The sequence below is a fragment of the Ixodes scapularis genome, unplaced genomic scaffold (genome assembly GCF_016920785.2).
Source record: "Ixodes scapularis isolate PalLabHiFi unplaced genomic scaffold, ASM1692078v2 PGA_scaffold4__175_contigs__length_147842914, whole genome shotgun sequence".
NCBI lineage: Eukaryota > Metazoa > Arthropoda > Arachnida > Ixodida > Ixodidae > Ixodes > Ixodes scapularis.
The window spans coordinates 72,763,890-72,783,898 of NW_024609879.1; the positions used below are offsets into that span (position 1 = coordinate 72,763,890).

Below are 20,009 nucleotides of genomic sequence, written 5' to 3' on the forward strand. Positions count from 1 at the left end.
GGTCATGAAGGCTTGAAACATACGAGTTATCAATGCTTTTATCAGTTGTTTCTGATGTAAAATGTTCGAACAGGCAATGCAAAATAAACAAATATAGAAGTTATACCCGAGTCCTATATTTAAAAGATGAAATTTGTTCAAGAGCACATTCATTGGTGAGAAGGATGGCATCAATATCGCGCTTTATCAGAGTCCAAACCATCGCCTTGGCTCAGGCTGCTCTGTCAGACAGGACGTGCCGCGTTAGTAGGACATAGCCGTAGCATGACGCTCACAAACTGCTCTCTGCAGCGAAACCGAAACTAAGTACATATGGCGCTTTAGCTGAGTGATGCCAACCACCGTCTCGGCCACGCACTCCTTGTGGGTTTTTCATATTGCAGGAGACTACATCTCACTCTAATGAAATCGCATGTCACTTAAGTGACAGAACCATTGTTGCAGGTAATGACTAGTGGTCCACGATCACAGCTTTGACACACTGGGATCATGATGTACTGCTCTAGATTAAAATAATCTCTTACAAAAAAAAAAAAAAACTCGGCAAGTCGAGCAATTTTGTATTAGATTTGTTTGGGGCTTGGCGATTATTCAAATGCTCTGTCTAAAGATGCAAGATTTATGAACAGCAATGCAAAAGAATGTGCCAGCTGAATCGAGTTGACAGAAGTGATGCTGCCACACATTAAAGGGGTTTGTGACGTGCATGAAAGTAATGTTTTGTTCGTGCCCAATTTATACAGGTTGACTCTTTGGTTCCACATTGATATTGTGTGTTGCTTGTGGCCCGTTCACACTGGAAGCTGATCCGCAAAGCAGTTTTGAGTGTGAAGTTAATGTTACAGTAAAGAAACCTGAAGAGTAGTGCAATTTTTACGCGCAAGACATAATCTGCAGCGATAACTGACATAAATTCAATATTCGCCTACATTTCTTGGAGCCTGAGTACCAGTTAGCTAACTTGCTGCTCGAGGCATAAGGCCAATCACTGAGAGGTCTTCCTTGTCTTTGCCCTTAAAACTCAGGATCCCCCCCCCCCCCCCCCCCAATAGCCTGAACCAACTGGTTTCATACCCACTTTGGCAGTTGTATGAAATGGTTAAAGCTGCCTGCAGTGCACATGACCAACATGAAGACTGCAGTGAGCATCATAGTTATGGGTGAACAGCTGGGAGAGTGCCCATGATGGCTGGTCTAAATTGACCTCTGTCGAAGTTTTTACCACCGTCACATTTGAATTAAAAGTACCTACTAAAAATATAGTGTATATACACTGTGCTACACCGTCAGTGCAAACACGACATTGGCACTTTTCAGCAGCACTTGCCAAGCCCCTCGTAGCCCCGTCGTCCTTCTCTTCTTCTGGCTCTGCACCAGCTAGTCCCTTCACGTGCGGCTACCGCCGCAGCCACCTGCAGCTCCCTTGTTACAACTGTCACACTCCTCCCCCTCAACTCACAGTGTCAATCAAGGAGAGTACCGTATCGGAGGTCTGCGCTGTCTAGTTGAACGTCTCAAAGTGTCATTTCTCACAGGTTCGCCCTGAACATCCTGTCCTGAGCGTCCCCGCACCGCACTCGGAGTCTGTATATCGGCTCTAGACACACAAGAACCACCCATGTCACGCACACGCTCACTAGGTAGGTTTACCACACTGCCTAATGGTGTCTGCCTAGCTACGCTGTCTTCGGGCCGCATGAAAGTTTGTTGTCCAAGAGGCATGTTCACTACACTCTCCAATGGTGGCTGCACATCCATGTTGTCTTGTGCACTCTCCAATGGCTGCTGCACATCCAAGGTGTCTTGTGGTGGGACTGGTGCTCGCTGCCTCAGGTGATCCCCGTGGCGATTCCAGGTGCCGCCCTCTTCCAGCATCACACGTGCCGACGATGCACTGGTGGGATGCTCAGCTATTGCAGGGACCCAACGATCTCCTGGTCTGAAATTTCGAGCCCAGACACGATCACCAGGCTGTGGTAATCCGTCTCTTTTGCAGATTTGTCCGCTCGCTCCTTCTGCTGTAGCTGCTTGAACCCTACTCTGACTCGGAGATCTGGGTGCAGCAGGTCCAGGGGAGTCTTTAGGCGCCGCCCCATCAACAACTCTGCTGGTGTTCGTCCAGTCAGGTGATGCGGCGTCGTTCTGTAATTAAAAAGAATTCTGGGAATCTTGACTTCGAAACATCCTGGTTTAGCTTTCTTTAGCTTTTCTTTTATCGTTTGTACCACCCTCTCTGCAGCGCCGTTTGAGGCAGGGTGATACGGTGGAATAGTGATAGCACGAACTCCATTTCTTGCCAGGAATTCTTTGAATTCCACACTGACGAACGCCGGGCCGTTATCACTAACGACCACATCAGGTAGGCCGTGTGTGGCAAAGATTGATCTCAAGCACTCCACTGTGGCTTTAGCCGATGGTGAGGGCACCCGGTGCACTTCCACCCACTTGGAGAACGCATCAACTAGCACCAAGAAATAGATGCCCTGAAACGGCCCTCCAAAGTCAACATGTAGACGTGACCATGCATTTTCCGGGAATGGCCATGGTGTTTGTTGTACCGACCTCGGTGCCCGCCGGTGAACTTGGCATATGGTACAACCATTTACTTTGTTTTCAATAGCCTCGTCTATGCCTGGCCACCAGACATGGCTCCGAGCGACCATTTTCATTTTCTCAATACCCGGATGTGTCTTGTGTAGCACGCTCAACACCGCTGGCCTTAGTGATGTTGGCACTACTATTCGGCAACCCCACAATACACAGCCGTCCTGCACTGAAAATTCCTCTAGTCGACATGAGAACGTCCTCCAATCAGCAGATTCCGGCAGACGCTTCCCAGACCACAAAGCCTCTCGTACTGTCGACACTATGGGATCCTTATTTGTAGCCTGTGCTACCGCTGCTGCCGACAACAACGACGGAAACGCCTTTTCCAGCATGAACACTTCCCCAGCCGCGTGGTCCTTGAACGAGGATCCAGGCAGTGGCAGCCGACACAGCCCATCCGCATTTCCTAGATTGACCCCTGGTCGATATACCAGTCGATAGCAATAGGCGCTCAACGTTAACGCCCATCGAAGCACTCGAGGAGAGCACTGTTGTGGGATTCCCCGATCATGTCCTAGAAGACCCAGCAATGGCTTGTGGTCTGTGCAAATGTCGAATTGTCGACCCCACAGGAATTGGTTGAATTTAGTCACTCCGTATATTACGGCCAGGGCCTCTTTATCTAGTTGGCTGTAGTTTTTTTTCAGCTGCGGATAGACGCCTGGATGCAAAAGCGATAGGCCTTTCTTCCCCGGAACTTGTTCTGTGCGCCAAGACCGCACCAACACCATATGGTGACGCATCGCAGCATAGTACCACCGGCTGGCTCGGGTCATAATCAGACTTGGACGTAGTTCAACTACTCTACTCAAACTACTGTAGTTTAACTACTTTCTTGAGTAACTTGGTAACTTTCAATTACAATTTGATTTAGGTAATTAGTAGTTTAATTTAACTACTTTTTTCAGGTAACTTCTACTCAAATTACTAACTACTTTCGAAATTATATAGTGCTAATTTTGCCCATCACGAAAGTTTGAGCGCAGAAATGAATAAGACGCCGGCAGATGAAGAGGCATTCCTTAACATGGGGCCCCCTAGCTTGTTCGGGAAGGCGTCCTTGGGTCAAGGTGGCGACGAGCAGCCAAAACATAACACCCCACGCACGAATGCAGGAAGAGATGCTTAACAAGCCTTGGTCGGGTATTGACCTAATCCGGAAATGCATGCAGGCGCCGCGTTTCCAGCTGCAACCGTGAAAGACGGGGACACTCCGAGAGTTGTTGTCTGTCTTGAATGAGTTCTGACTCAAGCGGTAGGTTCCACGGGAGGCGCCACTGGAATGACCTCGCAGCTGGGCGCCTGTTCCTATGGTCGCCTTGTCGTCAGCGCATACGCCTTTGCAAAGCCGGACTCCCCCGCGCACAAACCCTGGCACGGATAATCCGTTCATGGAAGTACGTTCCCGCTTCCAGCTGGAACTGTATACGAGCGACGACGCTTGTTCACGTAATGCTTCGTGTCCTTCCGACCATCCACGCCAGGGAGACCTCCTCTTTGTAAAAAACGATTTACTTGTCAGGCGTGTCAGACGCGTCAGAATATTGTAGTCGCCGGCGAGGATTGCGAGTTACCCTTGGGAGATCCTTTTGTTGGACCCGGCGTCAGCGGCGAAGTATACTTCGGTTCATCTTCTGTTAGACCAAAACATTTCTTTTTTCAGTAGCGTAGCACTAGCACTACAACGGGACGCGCAGTCGTCCGGATGATCTCATCGTCGTGGCGCGAGACTTGAACCCTTGACGGTCTGGTGCACTCGCTCAGCGTACTCTCAGAACGACGTCGGAATTAGGAGGGGCCAGTCATAAAAATCTCAACTTGACGAAGAAAAAAGAAAAAAGGAGCATAGTTTGTTATAAAAGACCCTCTACCCGAGGCGAACCTCACATGTTTCGTCATGGACACCTAAGATGCCGACACTCGCTTATCCGACCCTGCACAGCCCGTTTGTCAAATTCAACGCTACCGTTCCATTCAGTGCCACGGTGGAACGTCCATTTAGCTTGGCAGGGGGCGTCTTTAAAAGGAAAAGGGGAAAACTCTCTTATCAAGAACTTTGAGAGTTCTGCGAGCGAATAAACTATTTTGGCGAAAACGCAAGCTATAGACTGTTTTATTTTAGGCTCGCAGGGTTTTTCATTGATCAAAACTGGTGTTCATTTCGCCACCACAAAAATATAAAAAAGTAACTTCGAAAGTAACTTGAAAGTAACTCGCTACTTTTTACAGTAGTTAGTAGTTTACTCAATTACTATTACAAATGCGTAATTTCTACTCTACTCCAATTACTTTTGGCGTCGATGCTCAGTAACTTAACTTGACTACCTTTTTTGAGTAATTTGTACATGTCTGGTCATAATACACTAGCACTGGTGCAGACGTCAACATCGCTTTGCTTGTATTGAACGCCGCTAGTTCCTCAGCACCCCAACTCCAGGCCTCCCCTTTTTTCAGCAGTTTATGGAGGGGATGCAACACCGATGACACGTTTGGCATAAACTTTCGGTAAAAGTTTAGTAATCCAAGGTAGCTCTGTAGTTCTTTGACATTCGAGGGTTCTGGCGCCTCGACTACCGCTTCGATTTTTTTGGGTGCGGGGTGAATTCCTTCAGCGTCAATAATGTGTCCCAAATATTCCACACTTCTTTGGAAAAGTGAACACTTTGCCAGTTTGAGTTTCAACCCGGCCTCACTTAACTTTTTTAAGACTGCCTCCAGATTCTGGCAGTGGTCATTTTCTGTTGCCCCTGTGACCAAGATGTCGTCAAAATAGACAATGGTGCCGTTACAATCTCGTAAAAGATTTTCCATCTCTCTTTGAAATATGGCGGGAGCCGACGCTACTCCGAAAGGCAGCCTGTTGTATTGAAACAGTCCTTTCTGCGTGTTAATTGTGACAAACTTCTTAACTGCCGGCTCCAGTTCAATCTGCTGGTATGCATCGCGGAGATCTAGCTTAGAGAACGTTGTTCCCCCAGCAAGCTTCGCCCACATCTCTTCCAGTCTCGGTACCGGATACACTTCTGTAATAGCCACTTGGTTGACTGTGAGTTTAAAGTCGCCACAAATTCGTATCCTACCATCCTTCTTTAGTACAGGTACGATAGGCGCCGCCCACTCTGACGTTCGTACGGGGGTCAAAATCCCGTCGCGCTGTAGGCGTTGCAACTCTTGCGCTACCAGGTCTTGCAACGCAAAAGGTACAGTTCGCGGTCGGAAAAACCTGGGTCTGCTTCCCTCCGGTACGCTGATAGTTGCTTTCATTCCTTTCAGCGTCCCTAATCCTTCAGAAAACACGGAGTGAAATCTGCCTGCCAACTCTTCAGTGCTGCTCACCTGATGCACATTGACGAGCTGATCTAGAGGCATGTTGAAAGCCCTTGCCCAGTTCCGTCCCAGAAGAGCCCGGGAACCACCTCGTACAACAAACAAAGGTAGTAGCTCAGCTTTCCCGCCAAACTCCGCCATGACCGTCGCCTTGCCGACTACGGCAGCCAGCTGACCGAAGTAGCCCCGCAGTTTAACGGTTGAGGGTTCGATGACGGTATCTGGAAACCGTCTTTTGAACTCAGTCTCATCCATAACCGAAAACACAGCTCCGGTGTCCAGCTCCATTTGTACAGTTTTTCCTTGTATCGTCACTTCTGCAAAAATTGGCGGGTCCTTGAACTCTGGTGCCTCTTTTCGGCCGTTTCCTGGTAGCGCTATTTTTTCGCTCGGGTTTAACGGCCAGAGGTCCCCCACGACGCTCGAATCTGACTCTTCACTGTCTTGAGCTTGCATGACGTGCACCGAACGGTTTGATGGTGTCTGAGTTGAGTTCACCGTCTGCTTCGTTTTTCCTTCGCGATGTTTGTCGTTGCTGCTGACTCTGCCTTCGTGGCTTGTCTTGTTCTGGCACAGTCTTGATATATGACCTCGTTGCCGGCATTTGAAACAAACACTATTTACAAACTTGCACGTTGATTCCCGGTGCTTGCCGCCGCAACGGAAACAGCTGCGTCGCTCTTCCGCTGACTGCGCCGATGTCGACGGTGCTGTCACGCGGTTCACCGCTGTCTCGGCTGTCCCGCTTGCTCGGCCGGTGATCTGTTCAGCACCTCTCGCGGCGGCTTCCATGCTCGTGATTAACTCCACCGCCCGATCCAACGTCAAGTTAGGCTCTTCCAGTAGCCTCCTCCGCATCACGTCATTCCTGATGCCGTGCACGATGCGGTCCCGAAGGTTGTTCGCCAACTCCGCCCCGAATTCGCACCGATCGGCCAATTGGCGCAGGCCGGCGACAAACTCCTTCATGGTTTCCCCGATGTCTTGTGTGCGGCAGTAGAAATGATACCGTTGTACAATCACCGACGGTCGCGGGGAGTAATGCTCTGTAAGCAACTCAAGACATCTGGCGAGAGGGGCCTCCGAAGGTCTGATGGGTGCCAGCAGCCTGCGCAGGAGTGAGTACGTTGGCCTGCCACAGCTGCTCAGAAACACGGCTCGTTGCTTGTCTGCGACGACGTTGTTCGCGATAAAGAACTGATCCACAATCTCGACATACTCTTCCCATTCCTGACCACCTTCCCCCGTGAATGGCTCTAACTTTGGCATGATGTTCGCGGTAGATTTCACATACTTGTTATAGTAACATGGGTCGTAGTCTTAACCTCGTCGCCAGTTGTTAAGATAACAAGATATGGTTTATAGCTCGCCGGAACAGCAGCACTTGCCAAGCCCCTCGTAGCCCCGTCGTCCTTCTCTTCTTCTGGTTCTGCACCAGCTAGTCCCTTCACGTGCGGCTACCGCCGCAGCCACCTGCAGCTCCCTTGTTACAACTGTCACAACCAGATGTAACGCACTTGCAGGAGAACATGGGCATACAGAGGTTGACAGGGTATAACACTTGCGAGCCCACAACAACACGGAACGCCAGTGAGCGTTGCCACCCTGGTTATCAAAGCCCTCGTGACTCAATAAGTCGCCCAGCACAATGAGGAGCAGCTTAGTGCCCTAACAATTAATGTCCCGCAGCCAATGCACACAAGCAAAGAAGAACGAAAATTGTATGTTTGTAGTGTGTACAGTCCACCCAGAGCCTACACAGAAGATTTGAAACCCGTGTTTGGAAAAACAAAGTGCACAAACTCAACACACGGGCATTGCGATGCAGCTCTTAAATTGGGTGCAATGTCTGCACGGTCTGCACTCCCTGCTGTGCACGAGGGGCTCGCTGTGAACGAGGGGCCCGCTGTGAACGAGGGGCCCGCTGTGAACGAGGGGCCCGCTGTCGGCGAGGCGCTTTTGGGGCTTGTGGTGTGTGGGCTGGGTGAGGAGCTCGAGGCAATGTAGATGAGCCCCTGCGAGTTGCATAACTTGCCACCTGCCGTACCTTCCTCTGGCGAACCACCATGCCCCGGTCATGGAGACTCCCGGTCAAGGGGTCGTCAGAGTCGCTATCGCTCGAATCGCTTGACTGCGGCTCGACGACAGCGACTGGCTCTGGCTCGGGTGTTGGTTCAGGTGCATTTATGTATAAGCACACATTGTGCAGGATGGAGCACGCCGTGACGATGTTGCACGACCGGATGGAGTCGTAGTGTAAGGTTCTGTACCTCTGCAGGCACCGAAACCGGTTCTTCAACATACCGATGCACCGCTCAACCACGGATCTCGCGGATCGATGAGCCTGGTTGAAGTGGGCCTCATCAGATCCCACTGCAGGGTTGCCTGGCACAGGGTTGAGGAGCCACGGCTCAAGGGGATACCCACTGTCTCCTGCATTGAGTATGATAATGGTTTTGCAAAGAGAGCATACCAGCAAGCTGCAATGGTTTGCTGTTATTTCAGCTTCTGGTTTAGGTTGCACGCCAATTTGTTGCTGATTTGCTGCTACCTTCGTTCTGTCTTATGTGTTCACCACACACACTGATCCTCTATTCTGAACGTCGGGCAAAGAAGGGAACCGATCTGTCATGCAACAAAGGTGTCTGCATCTCCGTGTCAGTGGTGTAGAATGTGTTCTTATTTGGAGAAAGGGGGGGGGGGGGTGTATTGTATTGGGAACTTTGAGTTCTGGAGTGATGGGAAATGCATCATGCATACGTACATTATAGGGTCGGCTGCATTTCCGGGTCAGGGGGGACACTTCAGCCCTTTAAGCCCCTGCCCACACCACTGCACCCAGTATGCTATACTTCTCAGCACCTGCTAGCAAACACCATCCTAAACAAAAGAGTAACTGTCATGGTGATTCTAGGTATACACTAATGCCAGCTCTGACATCGCGCTGCTGCAGTCAGGGTGGCGCGTGCATAGACACTTCACTTTTCGAAATACGATGCGGGTGTGTGTTTGTGCAGTGCCCGCAGCTGATATGGGCAAACATTAGCTCGTTTGCAAACAGTGTACTGGTATATATCTTGCACAATAAATCAATCTCACTAATTAGTTTCGTTAGGCCACCGCTGCCAGCGTAAATAAGGGAACTGCAGTCTTTATGCATGCGTGACAACACCTCTGGAGCTCTGTGCAAGCCAAGCAGAGGACTGCACTAGCGATCTTGTGCACTGGTGCCTGTCCCCTGTAAACTACAGTCATGTAGGCGTCACGCGTGCGTGGAACGCTTTTGTGAGATTAGTCTTTTAAGGTAACAGAGGCAACTATTTTTTTTTAACAGGAGTTATGACATCGATGTAATGTGGGTCGAGCGGTACTGGCCATCAAATGGCTTCTATGTTAATCGCATTACTGGTTGACATTCGGCCAGACCTCAGTTTGGCAGCAGCCGGAATATTTTTTTGGTTTTGACAAGACAAAGGAGATGGCCCTGTTCAGTTAAGACAGCTAGTTTTCTTCCCTTTCAAGAAGTCGATGTGAAATGAACACGGCATGGCAACTTAAAGTGACCAAGAGCAAACCTGAAAATTTTTAGGTCTTTGCCACATGACACTGACATTGTGACGTATCTGTATTATGCAGCTGTTATGTGGAGATCCTTCATTTGATATTTAATATTCTCTGGCAATGCCTTAACTCAAAGGTGCAGCACAGTGCACTACAATTGAAGTATTGTTACTAACAGCACACACTGATTAGCGAAAGCATTACGACCACACCTACCCTTTGGGAATGAGTGCGGCTAGCTGACTCGCCATCCATGCTATCTACCACCTGCTGCTGCAGATAATAGTTAACGGCTGCCAAGGATACAAAAGGATCATTTTAACGACTACATGTGCATGGATTGGAAATGGCTGGTGATTTAAGCGACTTTGACGAAAGGCAGATTGTAATGACTTGACGGCTCGGAACAAGTGTCTCGGAAACTTCAAAGCTCGTTGGGTATTAACAAGCTGCCATCGTTACGCCCTGGCTTCATCACAAAATGAGGATGTTGGATGGTTTTCCACTTGGTGAAGCAAAATAGTTATTTAACCATGGCTCAACTGACGCCTAGATACAATGCAGTTTAAAGTACAAGTGTTTCTGAGCATACAGTTTATTGGATTCTGTCGAATATGGGAATCCGCAGCAGCCGACCTCTGCAACTGTTTTGCGTGCCAAAGGTACACGGAAATCGGTAGGTTTTCCTAATGTTTTTTGCCTGGGCAGTGTATGTTAGTTGGGGTACACAAAACACACTGAGCACTTGTTTACACAGCCTCACCAAGCAGGCCCTCGTCCTCTCGTGGGAAGTGGCCTTGCAGGAAGGCCTCCCTCAGGAATGACATCCTCCACACGAAGGAGTCGTGAACCGAGCCGGGAAATGTGGCATCCACGTTCAGGATCCTGAGGTCAGCATCACAAACCTGGGAAAGTAGGCTCATAACTGTGAATATCATTGCCCCAAAAAGATACTTTTGGGCGATCGACAGGGACAAGATAGTTACTTCTGTCACAAACTGACGACACAGCCAGACGGGTTAATTGTACTCGACACCTACGCCTCTCGATGCCGGGTCACGCGCACAGTAGAGAAACTCGGTACTCACGATCATCGCATTCAGGGCATAGTAGTTCTTCTTACACCAGTAGGCTGCCTTCGTGAAGCGTGGATCGTTCTCGGACGGGCCCTTGATGGCGATTTGGGTGCCGTCCACGCATCCTGTGACGTGATAGGGTTATTAGATACAGCTATAGGCAAATCTACTGTTCACAAAAAGAGAGTTCAATGGCGCGACGGGAGTGGCGCAAAAAGCACTCCTGTCCCGAGCACGTCGCGACCACCCCGCGAGCCGTCATTCTTCGACGATCGCTCGGGAATGCACGCGTATCTTTTCCCAAAAGCTCCCGGACACGTTGGATGAACAAAATCGCTCATTACGTACCGACAACGCCGCTGATTTTGCCGACTCGCCATGCAGTAGCCCTCCTTGGCTCTCGTTTTCTCTTCCTCCGTTGCCGGAAAACGAATCCAGCGATCCGCCAGGCGCTGGACGATCGCGGTCGTGACGGCGTGGAGCGCACGAGACACGGTACTTCGGTGCACCGCCAAGTGCTCGTCGCTAGCCACCGTTCCTTAAAAACCGCCGGCTGCGTAGAAACGCAGGGCGCACAACACCTGCTGCTCGACGGTGATGACGCGAACGGTCGTGCGGTCCGGTTGTAAATCGGGGCGGAGCTGCTCGCACAGCCTCCTCGTCCCTCCCTTCGTTAGTCGATAATTCGCGACAAACCTGTCGTCCGACAGCAGAAAGGCGTCGCGGTGCTCCCGAAACACTCTGTCGGCGCACTGGGAGACCAACAGCGCACAACAGAGTTCCGCCATCTTTACCGATGAACTTTCTCAACTTTGAGCTCCCAAGCCCTCGAAGTTTTCTTTACAGAAACAACTTCATCGTGACGACATTCTGACGTCACGGCGAACTTTACAATTTTGACGAGCATGCAACAAACTTTATCGCCAGAACTTTACTGCGACGTCACAGCTCGTCCTCAGGAGCAGCAGCCAATGGGCGACTGATGAAGTTTTCTTTACAATGAAGTTTGCGCCACCAGAATAGACAGACTGGTCGCTAGTGTGCCCCTCGAAGATTAGCCCGTCACTCAACATTTCTACAAAAGCGACTTTCCTCCCCCTCTCACAAGTGGCTTTCACAGTACTGCGCGCAATCTCTCGACCTTTTTCGTAGAAAGTATAATATTTCTATTAGAAGGAAAAACATGCACACAAAAAGGATAGATGGACGTATTGGGTTCCTGTCTTGTGTAGTCTGGTCTATTTCCTAACAGCCTCTAAGGCTGCCGTCTGTGTGTTTAGAAGCACTGAAAGCTTGGGAGGTGTTTCTTTGTTCTCGACTTTTCACCTTCTCGCCCTTTTCCCTTCCCTTCACCTATATAAAAAGAATACGATGGATGCATTTAGTTTCTAGTTAGAAATTTCTCCATTTCTTCCTCGAGCGTGAATTCAGAGGTGAGTAGCAAGATTTATTTTTCGTAAGAGTTTAGAATTTTTTTAATTCCTGCACAGTGTTACAAACTTTGTATCTGTCGCAGACATGATCTTCTCCAACGGCCTAGCGTCGCTAAATGGCTACCAACTGATCGGCGACTCGATGTTGTTGTGTTTAGCGGAACACTGCTCCGGACTAAGGCGACAACAAATTGGTAGGTATAATTCGTGGGCGGCGGAGAAAAGCTCACGTCAAAACCGATGGATGCGGAGAAAAGCTCATCTGCCTTTTGACGAGTGCGGGGAAAAGGTCACCTACGAATTCTAACAATCAATACTTGAAATTCAATATTCGCGGCCTACTCTGGGCTTTGATTTCTGTTTCGGTTTATATGTCGCACTTTGCTTTCCGCTCATTCTGCGTTTTTTTTTTTTTTTTCATTTTTGTATAAGTATTTTTAAAATCAAGTGTTGTCGTTCAACCCCAGACGTTCCCTTCTGTATCCGTTCCTTAGACGAATTTTTTTTTTTTTTTCATTTTCTGCACTACAGTTTTAGGTTTAAAAAACGCCATGATTACCTACTACCAGTTCGCCTGCACACTCACAGTGTTTTCATCACAAGACTGGCTTACTTTCTAAGAAAAAAATGAAGAAGCAGAAGAGTCTACTGTTTTGCAGAATGCATGAGAACAACAAACAAAGTTGTCGACGCGTCTTCTTTTCTAAGCTGCTTACTTCCACATGGAGACAGCCCTCCAAAAAGTGACAAGTCCGTTTTGGTCTACATCACCGAAAGAGGTCATTGGTTATCACAAAACAAAGCAAAAAGATTAAAAAAAACGGAGCAGAATATTGTAAGTTTTTATGCAAAAAGAAAAAAAAAACTATTTACAAAGGCGAGAAACAATCCGGCCAGAAACCATACCGTTCGATAAAGGACGTTATATGAAACGGCTTTGATGATAGGACGTTCGATGAAATGGCCTTGAATAAACGGCGTCAATGAAGTGTGTGCACCCAATTCTGAACGTACTGCCACGGAGCGACAGGCTGTGAAGAAAAATTGTTAGATCGGTTCGCAGAATCATGGATGAGCTTTTCTCCGCACCTATCAAAATTCTGGCGAGCCTTTCTCCGCATCCGCCGGGTTTCCGGTGAGCTTTACTCCGGTGACCTTTTCTCCGGGATTCATAATTCGTAGGATTGCCTAACGCATGTACGCCGTCCTCCTCTGTGTGTGTATCTGTTTTTTTTTTTTTTTTTTTCTTCCATATTATGACATATCTTTGTTTTGAACGTCCCTTTCTGTCGCAGTGAGCTTTACGTTGGTGAGCGGGGCCACAGCAAGCCAGCTGCTTGATGTGGTGATGGAGGTGCCTATCGCCCAGGATTGGGCAGTATTGCGATACAAATGTATCGCGGTAGTATTTTAGAAATACATTTCGTATCTGTATTTCTGTATCAAAATACATTTAGAAGGCTTCTTCTGTATCGCGATACAATCAGGATGAATGTGATTCGTTAAACGTTTTTTAAAATACTCCCCTCCCCCCCCCTCCCCCCCCCCCCCCCTTCCCCCCGAAGAACAAATATAGTCTGAACGCCTTTTTTTCAATTTCTTTTACTTCTAAGGGCTCCACGGTTGGATATTGTAGCCAATATACATCTAGGTTGGATATGGTAGCCAGCCAATATTAAATCTAGGTTGGATATTGTAGCCAATAATCATGAAGTTGCGTACAAAATTTCGCCTAGTGAACAGCGCTCAGCGTTTTTTAATCAGTCAGTGAAGTGCGTGACGAGATCAGTGGTAGTTCCTTTAAACTTGAACAACGCTGCTTTGGGGATGTGCGCAGGATCAAACTTGTACACATCACTGGCCGTTTTGTACACATCACAGACCGTTTTACTGAAAGAGGGCGAGAGAGAAAAGGGGAAAGGGCTACCAACGCTTTCCCCCTTTCTGATTGTGTAGAAAGAGTGAAAGTCCCGGATGAGGAGGCTTCGCCGGTGTTGGGTGTCTGCTGTGCGCGATCTTCGTTCGCGGTTTTTTTTTTCTGTTTTAAACTCGCAAACTTAATTAAAGCCCCAGGCTTCGATGGCAACAGTCGCCCGGTCATCGGGACACCATTGCTGGGTCATAGGGTGCACGAATAAAAACAGAAAGCATAGAATAGTGTCCGAGGACATACGTAGCTTGCAAGGAATCCAGCAAGGCGAGAGCGGCTGCAATGTCTTTGAACTCCATCGCTTTCCACATGACCCCTGTCTCCGGGGGCAGTGGATTGCGTCCGTAAACCGAAAAGGCGTTTCCTCAACGCCATCCTTTCGACTTCGCTCGGAACATTTCGTGAATGGAGCGCGCACCGAACGCTGTACCGCCGATGAACATGGGGTACGCTCGCAATGTGCGTGCGAGTTTTCTCATGATAACTGCTGTTTCAGCATGTAAAATTTCGTAACTGAATTTATCTTAATAGTGATTGTAGGGATCGCTTGAGAATTTTGTCGTTTCCTGGAAACTGAGTGAATCGACCTTCAACCGTTCGGATGGGGGCACCCCGACGGCTCGCCCCGAGGGTAGGGGGATGAGTGGCTTGAGCCCTTTTTAATCTTTGGCTCGGGAAGGAGACAGACATTCTTGTCTGTCGCCGCGAGGTAGTGGCGATTTTGTCGTCATGGCGCATTTCCAGTGACGGCTTGTGCAGTCGGGGGACTGCTGCAATAAGGTTTTAGCGACGAGGGGCGCCGGTCTGGGTCCACTTGGACTCTATTACGCTTTACTCGCTAAGTTCGAAGGTCACGGCGCCAATTTGTTTTGACGCAGCGAAGTGGGGGGTATTTTCCCCGTAAAGCGGTAAAGTATCGCCCCGATTGGACAGTTCCCCTAGGGGTTTGGCATTGTTTCTCTTCTTAGAAAAGGGAAATAACGAGTTCGGTGGCCTTTCTGTGATTGGTGGAGGACCCGCTGGCACTGGGGCCAATAGAATTGTATAATCGTCCTGATTGGACAGGCCCTGTGTCACCGGGGAGTTTTCTCGTCCGCACTGGCGACGAAACGTTGAGTTTGAACAAGCCCGTGCGCGGAGCAAATTATCTCCCGCGGTCCGCCGGTCCGTGTAGCTTTGTCGCGAGCGACGAGCAGTTTCTTTGAGCCTCACCGTGCGCGGTGGGCACTTTGCGCCGAGGCGCGGTTTTTTTCTTGTATTTCTACTGCCGTCAGCGGACAGTAGAGTTCTGTAACCAAGTTTGCTGTTGACGTTTTAATACATTTATTTTTATCAATCGTTGCTCTCGACTTTGAGCGTCGTTCTTCAAGGCTCCGCCACCACCAACGAGCAAGAAGCGACCATCCTTCGCGGCTGCCCACGATCGCCCGGCCCTGACCTACGACTTCTAGGAAGGACCGGGACAAAACAACCTGGTGACCCTCAGGGAGGGACACATTCTTTACTGTGATAATTTGCAGTGGTGACTGAATCGATTTTATCATCTACAACACTTAGTTGAAGGCTTATTTCCGCCGCCGGGTGAGGCTGGAAATTGTTGAAAACGTAGTTCTATTGGTTTTTGTTTGTTTGTTTTTTTAATCGCGATCTCCTGCGCGATACCAGAGAGCCGGCAAAAGCGCTCCTTGGAGTGCCGCTGGTGGGTTGTTTCCGTTGACTAAGGCGCTTTGAGGCGCTTCATAGTCGCTGCAGGGAACGTCTCGTGTGTTGCGATCTGCGTTTTCGAGCCCAGTGTGCACGTTTCTTTGTTTGAGTCATGGCATCCGCCAGTGTGGCGACGGGGGGAACGGTGGCAGCGAACGTGCCAGCTATAGAAATTGGAGGTGAGTACTCAAAATATTGCATCAAATAGTAAAATAATTCGTGGCTGCTTCGAGGCTTTCTGCGGTTCGATAAAACTACATCTAGAGCGTCCTCGTCGTTCATTCACAAGGAAATATAAGAACAGGGACACGAAGATAAAAACAGCACAGCAAGACGATATGTAGCAGCTCCCGGCGTTTACAAAGTTAATTGAGGTTTCCGTTTCGTGTATCGCTTGTTGATTACAACTAAAAGCGGCTACGTTGAAATAGGCCCATTGGAAGCAAAAATGTATAAATGGTTCATCATTTCCAGTCATGCGGAAAGCAATGGAGCTTAAAAACATTCCAGCCGTACTTGCCTTGCCGGATTCCATGCAAGCTACATAGGTCCTCGGACAGTATTCGACGCTTTTTGTCGTTATTCGTGCACCCCATCACCCAGCAATGGTGTCCCGATGACCGGGGGACTGTCGCCATCAAAGACCATGGCTCTAATTAAGTATGGTAGTTTGAAACGTAGAAGAAAGCGCGAACGAAGTTGGTGCACAGCAGACGCCCAACACCGGCCAAGCCTCTCATCCGGGACTTCCACTCTTTCTACACAATCAGAAAGGAGGAAAGCGCCGGTAGCCCTTTCCCCTTTTCTCTCTCGCTCTCAAAATGGCGCTACCCACGATAAAACGGTCTATAGGTGCGGTGCCGGTGCTTCGAGGCGCGTTTCGGAGTGCTTTGTGCGCACGGAAGGCAGCGAACGGGCGTACGCACTTGAGAATCGTATTTTAGCAAAAAGCAGTCCAGCTCGCTAGGCCTTACTCGTATTGCTCCACTGTCGCTTGCCAGCCGCCATGTTGCTTTTGGGGGTGCTCACTGTGATTACCTGCTGATTGCGTGCCGTGTGACTGCCCATGGGGTTGTTAGTATAACGAAGGGGGGGGGGGGGGGGGGGGTAGCGATATCTGTGACGGCTTCTGACTACCCCAAGTGTAGTACCCTACGACAGCCCCTTTTTTGAGAGTGTGCTCTCCCCGTTTTCGATTCCAAAGAAAAAAAAAAACAAAGGGTCTAAAAAAAGGCGGATATAGCTTGCCCCCCCCCCCCCTCTTTCTTTCTTCCTTTTTTTTTTGTAGAAATACATATTTGGGTCTTTTGACATTGTTGTTAGGGTCTAAAAAAAAGATTCAGGGGCTTGGTGTTGTAAAGAAAGGCTTTGAGGAACTGAAGAGTGCCAAGCTTCCTTTTGTGCTGGTCAATGAGCCAAAATAAAAACAACCCTCTTTATAAAACCGGGGAGGGGGGGGGGGGGGGAATCGTGAAAAATAAACGGATTGCGTGCAACTCTGCGCAGGGTAACGTGTGTACATGTGTTTCGCGCAAGGCCCGAAACACATGTATGACGAAACCTTCCGATACGACGTGCGTACTGCCGGAATGACCTTGGGGGGTGAGGGTTTTCGTAGCATCGGAGAGCGTTGAAAACCCTCGCCTCCGACCATCGTATTGCGCGGTCGGACGTCGGATCGGACGGTTTCGTCGTACATGTGTTTCGCGCTTAAAGGAAGAGCTGGACCGAGGCGGGGTAGTGTTGTTACAAACTGGCAAGTCTAGAAAGTTTGGGGTCCTCCCAGAGAAGTTTGAAGAGCGGGTTAGTTTAGCTGTTGATTCCTTGTTTCGGCGTTTTGAAGGCTCCCTTAAGTAGTGATATCGAGGCTGTTGAAAGTGGGTCCGGACATTTCGTCGAACACCGTTTCATCGAACGCCGTTTCATCGAAGTCGTTTCATCGAACGCCTTTGCAGAAGAAGGCATTCAGGACGGGTGGTTGCAGGAGATCGAACTATAGGGGGCGCTCTGACCCTTTTGTTGTCCCCACCCTCGGTGTTTACTCAACACAAGGCCTGCGCACATGCTCACAGGCCTTATGGGCATGTCCATTTCATCTTCTACAATAGAGCTCGGTGCACAGGTTAATGTAAAGAAGACTAACAATCGACGAAGCGACGTTAAGTGCCGGATCTATTTTAAAGAATGCGAGCTTGACCCACTTCGGCTTTTGTGCGGAGCTGGGACCGTTCAGGCTGCATTGTTCATGCAGGCCGGAGTAGAAACAAAAGAGCCCCTCTTCCCCCTCACCGGAGAACACGAACTCCAGCCGAACGCTGATGCCGCGTTCGGTTATGTCGGCCGAGCGCTGAATCATTGTATTTGTTGTCCCCATTCGTGTAGTTGTGAAGTTAACCGCTTGGGGCGTCACGGTATGTCCTCCTCCCCAATATGTGATCATTGTTGAAAGGGGCGCCCTCATTGGAAAGGACCGCGGTGACGTTTTGATGGGATTTAGAGTGACATGAAATTTATTTAGAGGTCGAAGTATCTTCGCATCAGTCGTCAGACAGAAAGGATGTCAGGGAAGGGACCGCGGTCAATCCTTGATGGAAAGTCCTTTGAGCCCATTGAAGACTCCTCTTTTTCCGAAACCACTACCTTCAAGGCAAAGTGCCAAACCTGCCTGAAAGTAATTTCGGGCTTAAAAACTTACACCTCAAACTTCAAGCTTCACCTCAGGGTGAGCATTTACTTTGTAGTTCATAAAATATGTCTTACATTTGTTTTTGCCCTAGAGCTATAGTGACCAAGCCAATTTTTATACACACCAGTGTCTACATTCAGCGAGTGCAGCGGAGTATGAGAAGTATCTACAGAGGCCTGAGAAAACCACCAGCGGACGCAAACCAAAGGACGGAGGGGAGCGGTCTCAAGCACATGTCAGTCAAAGAAAGATCGACAATTTCATGAGCATTCCCGGACAAGTAGACCAGAGGAAGTTTGATCAGCTTCTTCAAAACCTGGTAGTTAAGGCGATGCTACCTCTTCATTTTATTGACGACGAACCGTTCCAGGACTTGGTGAAAGGTAATATTCTCTTGACTTTCTGTGACTGCGACGTTGCGAATATTTCCTTTGTAGTTAGTGTATAGATGCCTTATGTTCTGCCGTCTTAGGAATGTGCCCAACAGCCACGGTGATGTCACGAAGGACTCTTGCTCGGAAAATTGATGAGGATTTCGAGAGGAAGCTTACCAGCATTCGGTCCGCCCTACAGTCTGTATAGCCTATGTGTGCACCACCGCAGACGTCTGGTCAACCAGAACAAGGAGTCTTATGGGCACTACAGCTCACTGGGTGAGGTGCCTTTACCATTCTATTATACAATATATGTCAACGTGTTCATAGCGTGCGTGATCTCATGTTCGTCATTTCTTTTATATCATTCTAAATGCACCGCATGATCGCTGGTCTCATAAAAAACCTTTACGCAGCTGTTCAGTCGGCCTTGTAATTCAAGAAAACTTAAACTATACAATTTACTTTCGTCCGAATGCCTTTCAGATATATTTTCAAAGCCCTCCTTGTCTGAAAGGTTTATTTTGCGACATTCCTTCGTAACCGTTCATTTCACAAGTCTACTTGTATTTGTGAGTTTAAAAGTAAATTTATTTGCGTATTTTCAGATCGCACCTGACACGCTTAACCGAGTGTCAGCTGCATTAGCCTGCAAGCGGTTCGAAGGAACCCATTCACATGACCGCGTCGCCGACATGCTTGCGGATGTTTACACGGAGTTTGACTTGGACACACAGAAGGTTGTCGGCACCGTAACTGACAATGGAAGTAACTTTGTGAAGGCATTTAAAGAATTCGGCATTGATAGCCAGAGTGAAGGTGAGTCCCCATTAGCATGTGGCATCAATTTCACATTTTTCAATTTAACTTTTTATTGTTTAATATTTAAATAATACAGTTGTCATTCAACTCCCTCAGGCACTACACGTATAAACTAGTCGTTGAGTTACATCAAATGTCGCTTACGCCTTCCTGTCCTATTACGCAGATGCAATGGATGACTTCTCTTTCTCTCATGACGTCACCACGCCGTCGCTCCCGCATCATCTGAGGTGTGCTTGCCACACTCTCAGCGTCATCGTGACATGTGATGTTAAAAAAGCACTAAACAAATCTCCAGCTTTCAACCGTCTCCATGACAGCGCAATGTCGAAGTGCTCAGAGTACTGCAGCTCCTCCCATCGCCCCAAATCCGCGGAAACAGTGGCTTCGGTTCTTGGGAGGCAGGTATACCTACACCATGCGTGACCAGGTGGAGCTCCCTTTACCACGCCCTGGTCGCACTTCTAGACAACAAAGCCCAGCTGAGGA

The 20,009-nt window shown here is 48.8% G+C and overlaps 1 protein-coding gene and 1 long non-coding RNA gene across 2 annotated transcripts; one reads left to right on the forward strand and one right to left on the reverse strand.

Moving 5' to 3' along the window:
* The first annotated feature begins 1,881 nt into the window (after positions 1–1,881).
* Positions 1,882–6,128, forward strand: LOC120846966. Its single transcript, XR_006078250.1, has 3 exons — positions 1,882–1,937; positions 1,997–2,126; positions 5,881–6,128. It is a non-coding gene; the product is annotated as an uncharacterized LOC120846966 (long non-coding RNA).
* A 1,637-nt stretch (positions 6,129–7,765) lies between these two features.
* On the reverse strand, positions 7,766–18,881 carry LOC120843544 (putative nuclease HARBI1). The gene is made up of 5 exons (XM_040214939.2): positions 18,876–18,881; positions 10,584–10,613; positions 10,259–10,400; positions 7,982–8,367; positions 7,766–7,822 (listed from the first exon to the last, which is right to left on the reverse strand). The coding sequence occupies exons 1-5, from the start codon at positions 18,879–18,881 to the stop codon at positions 7,766–7,768; spliced, it is 621 nt and encodes a 206-aa protein (XP_040070873.2).
* Between the last annotated feature and the right edge of the window lie 1,128 nt (positions 18,882–20,009).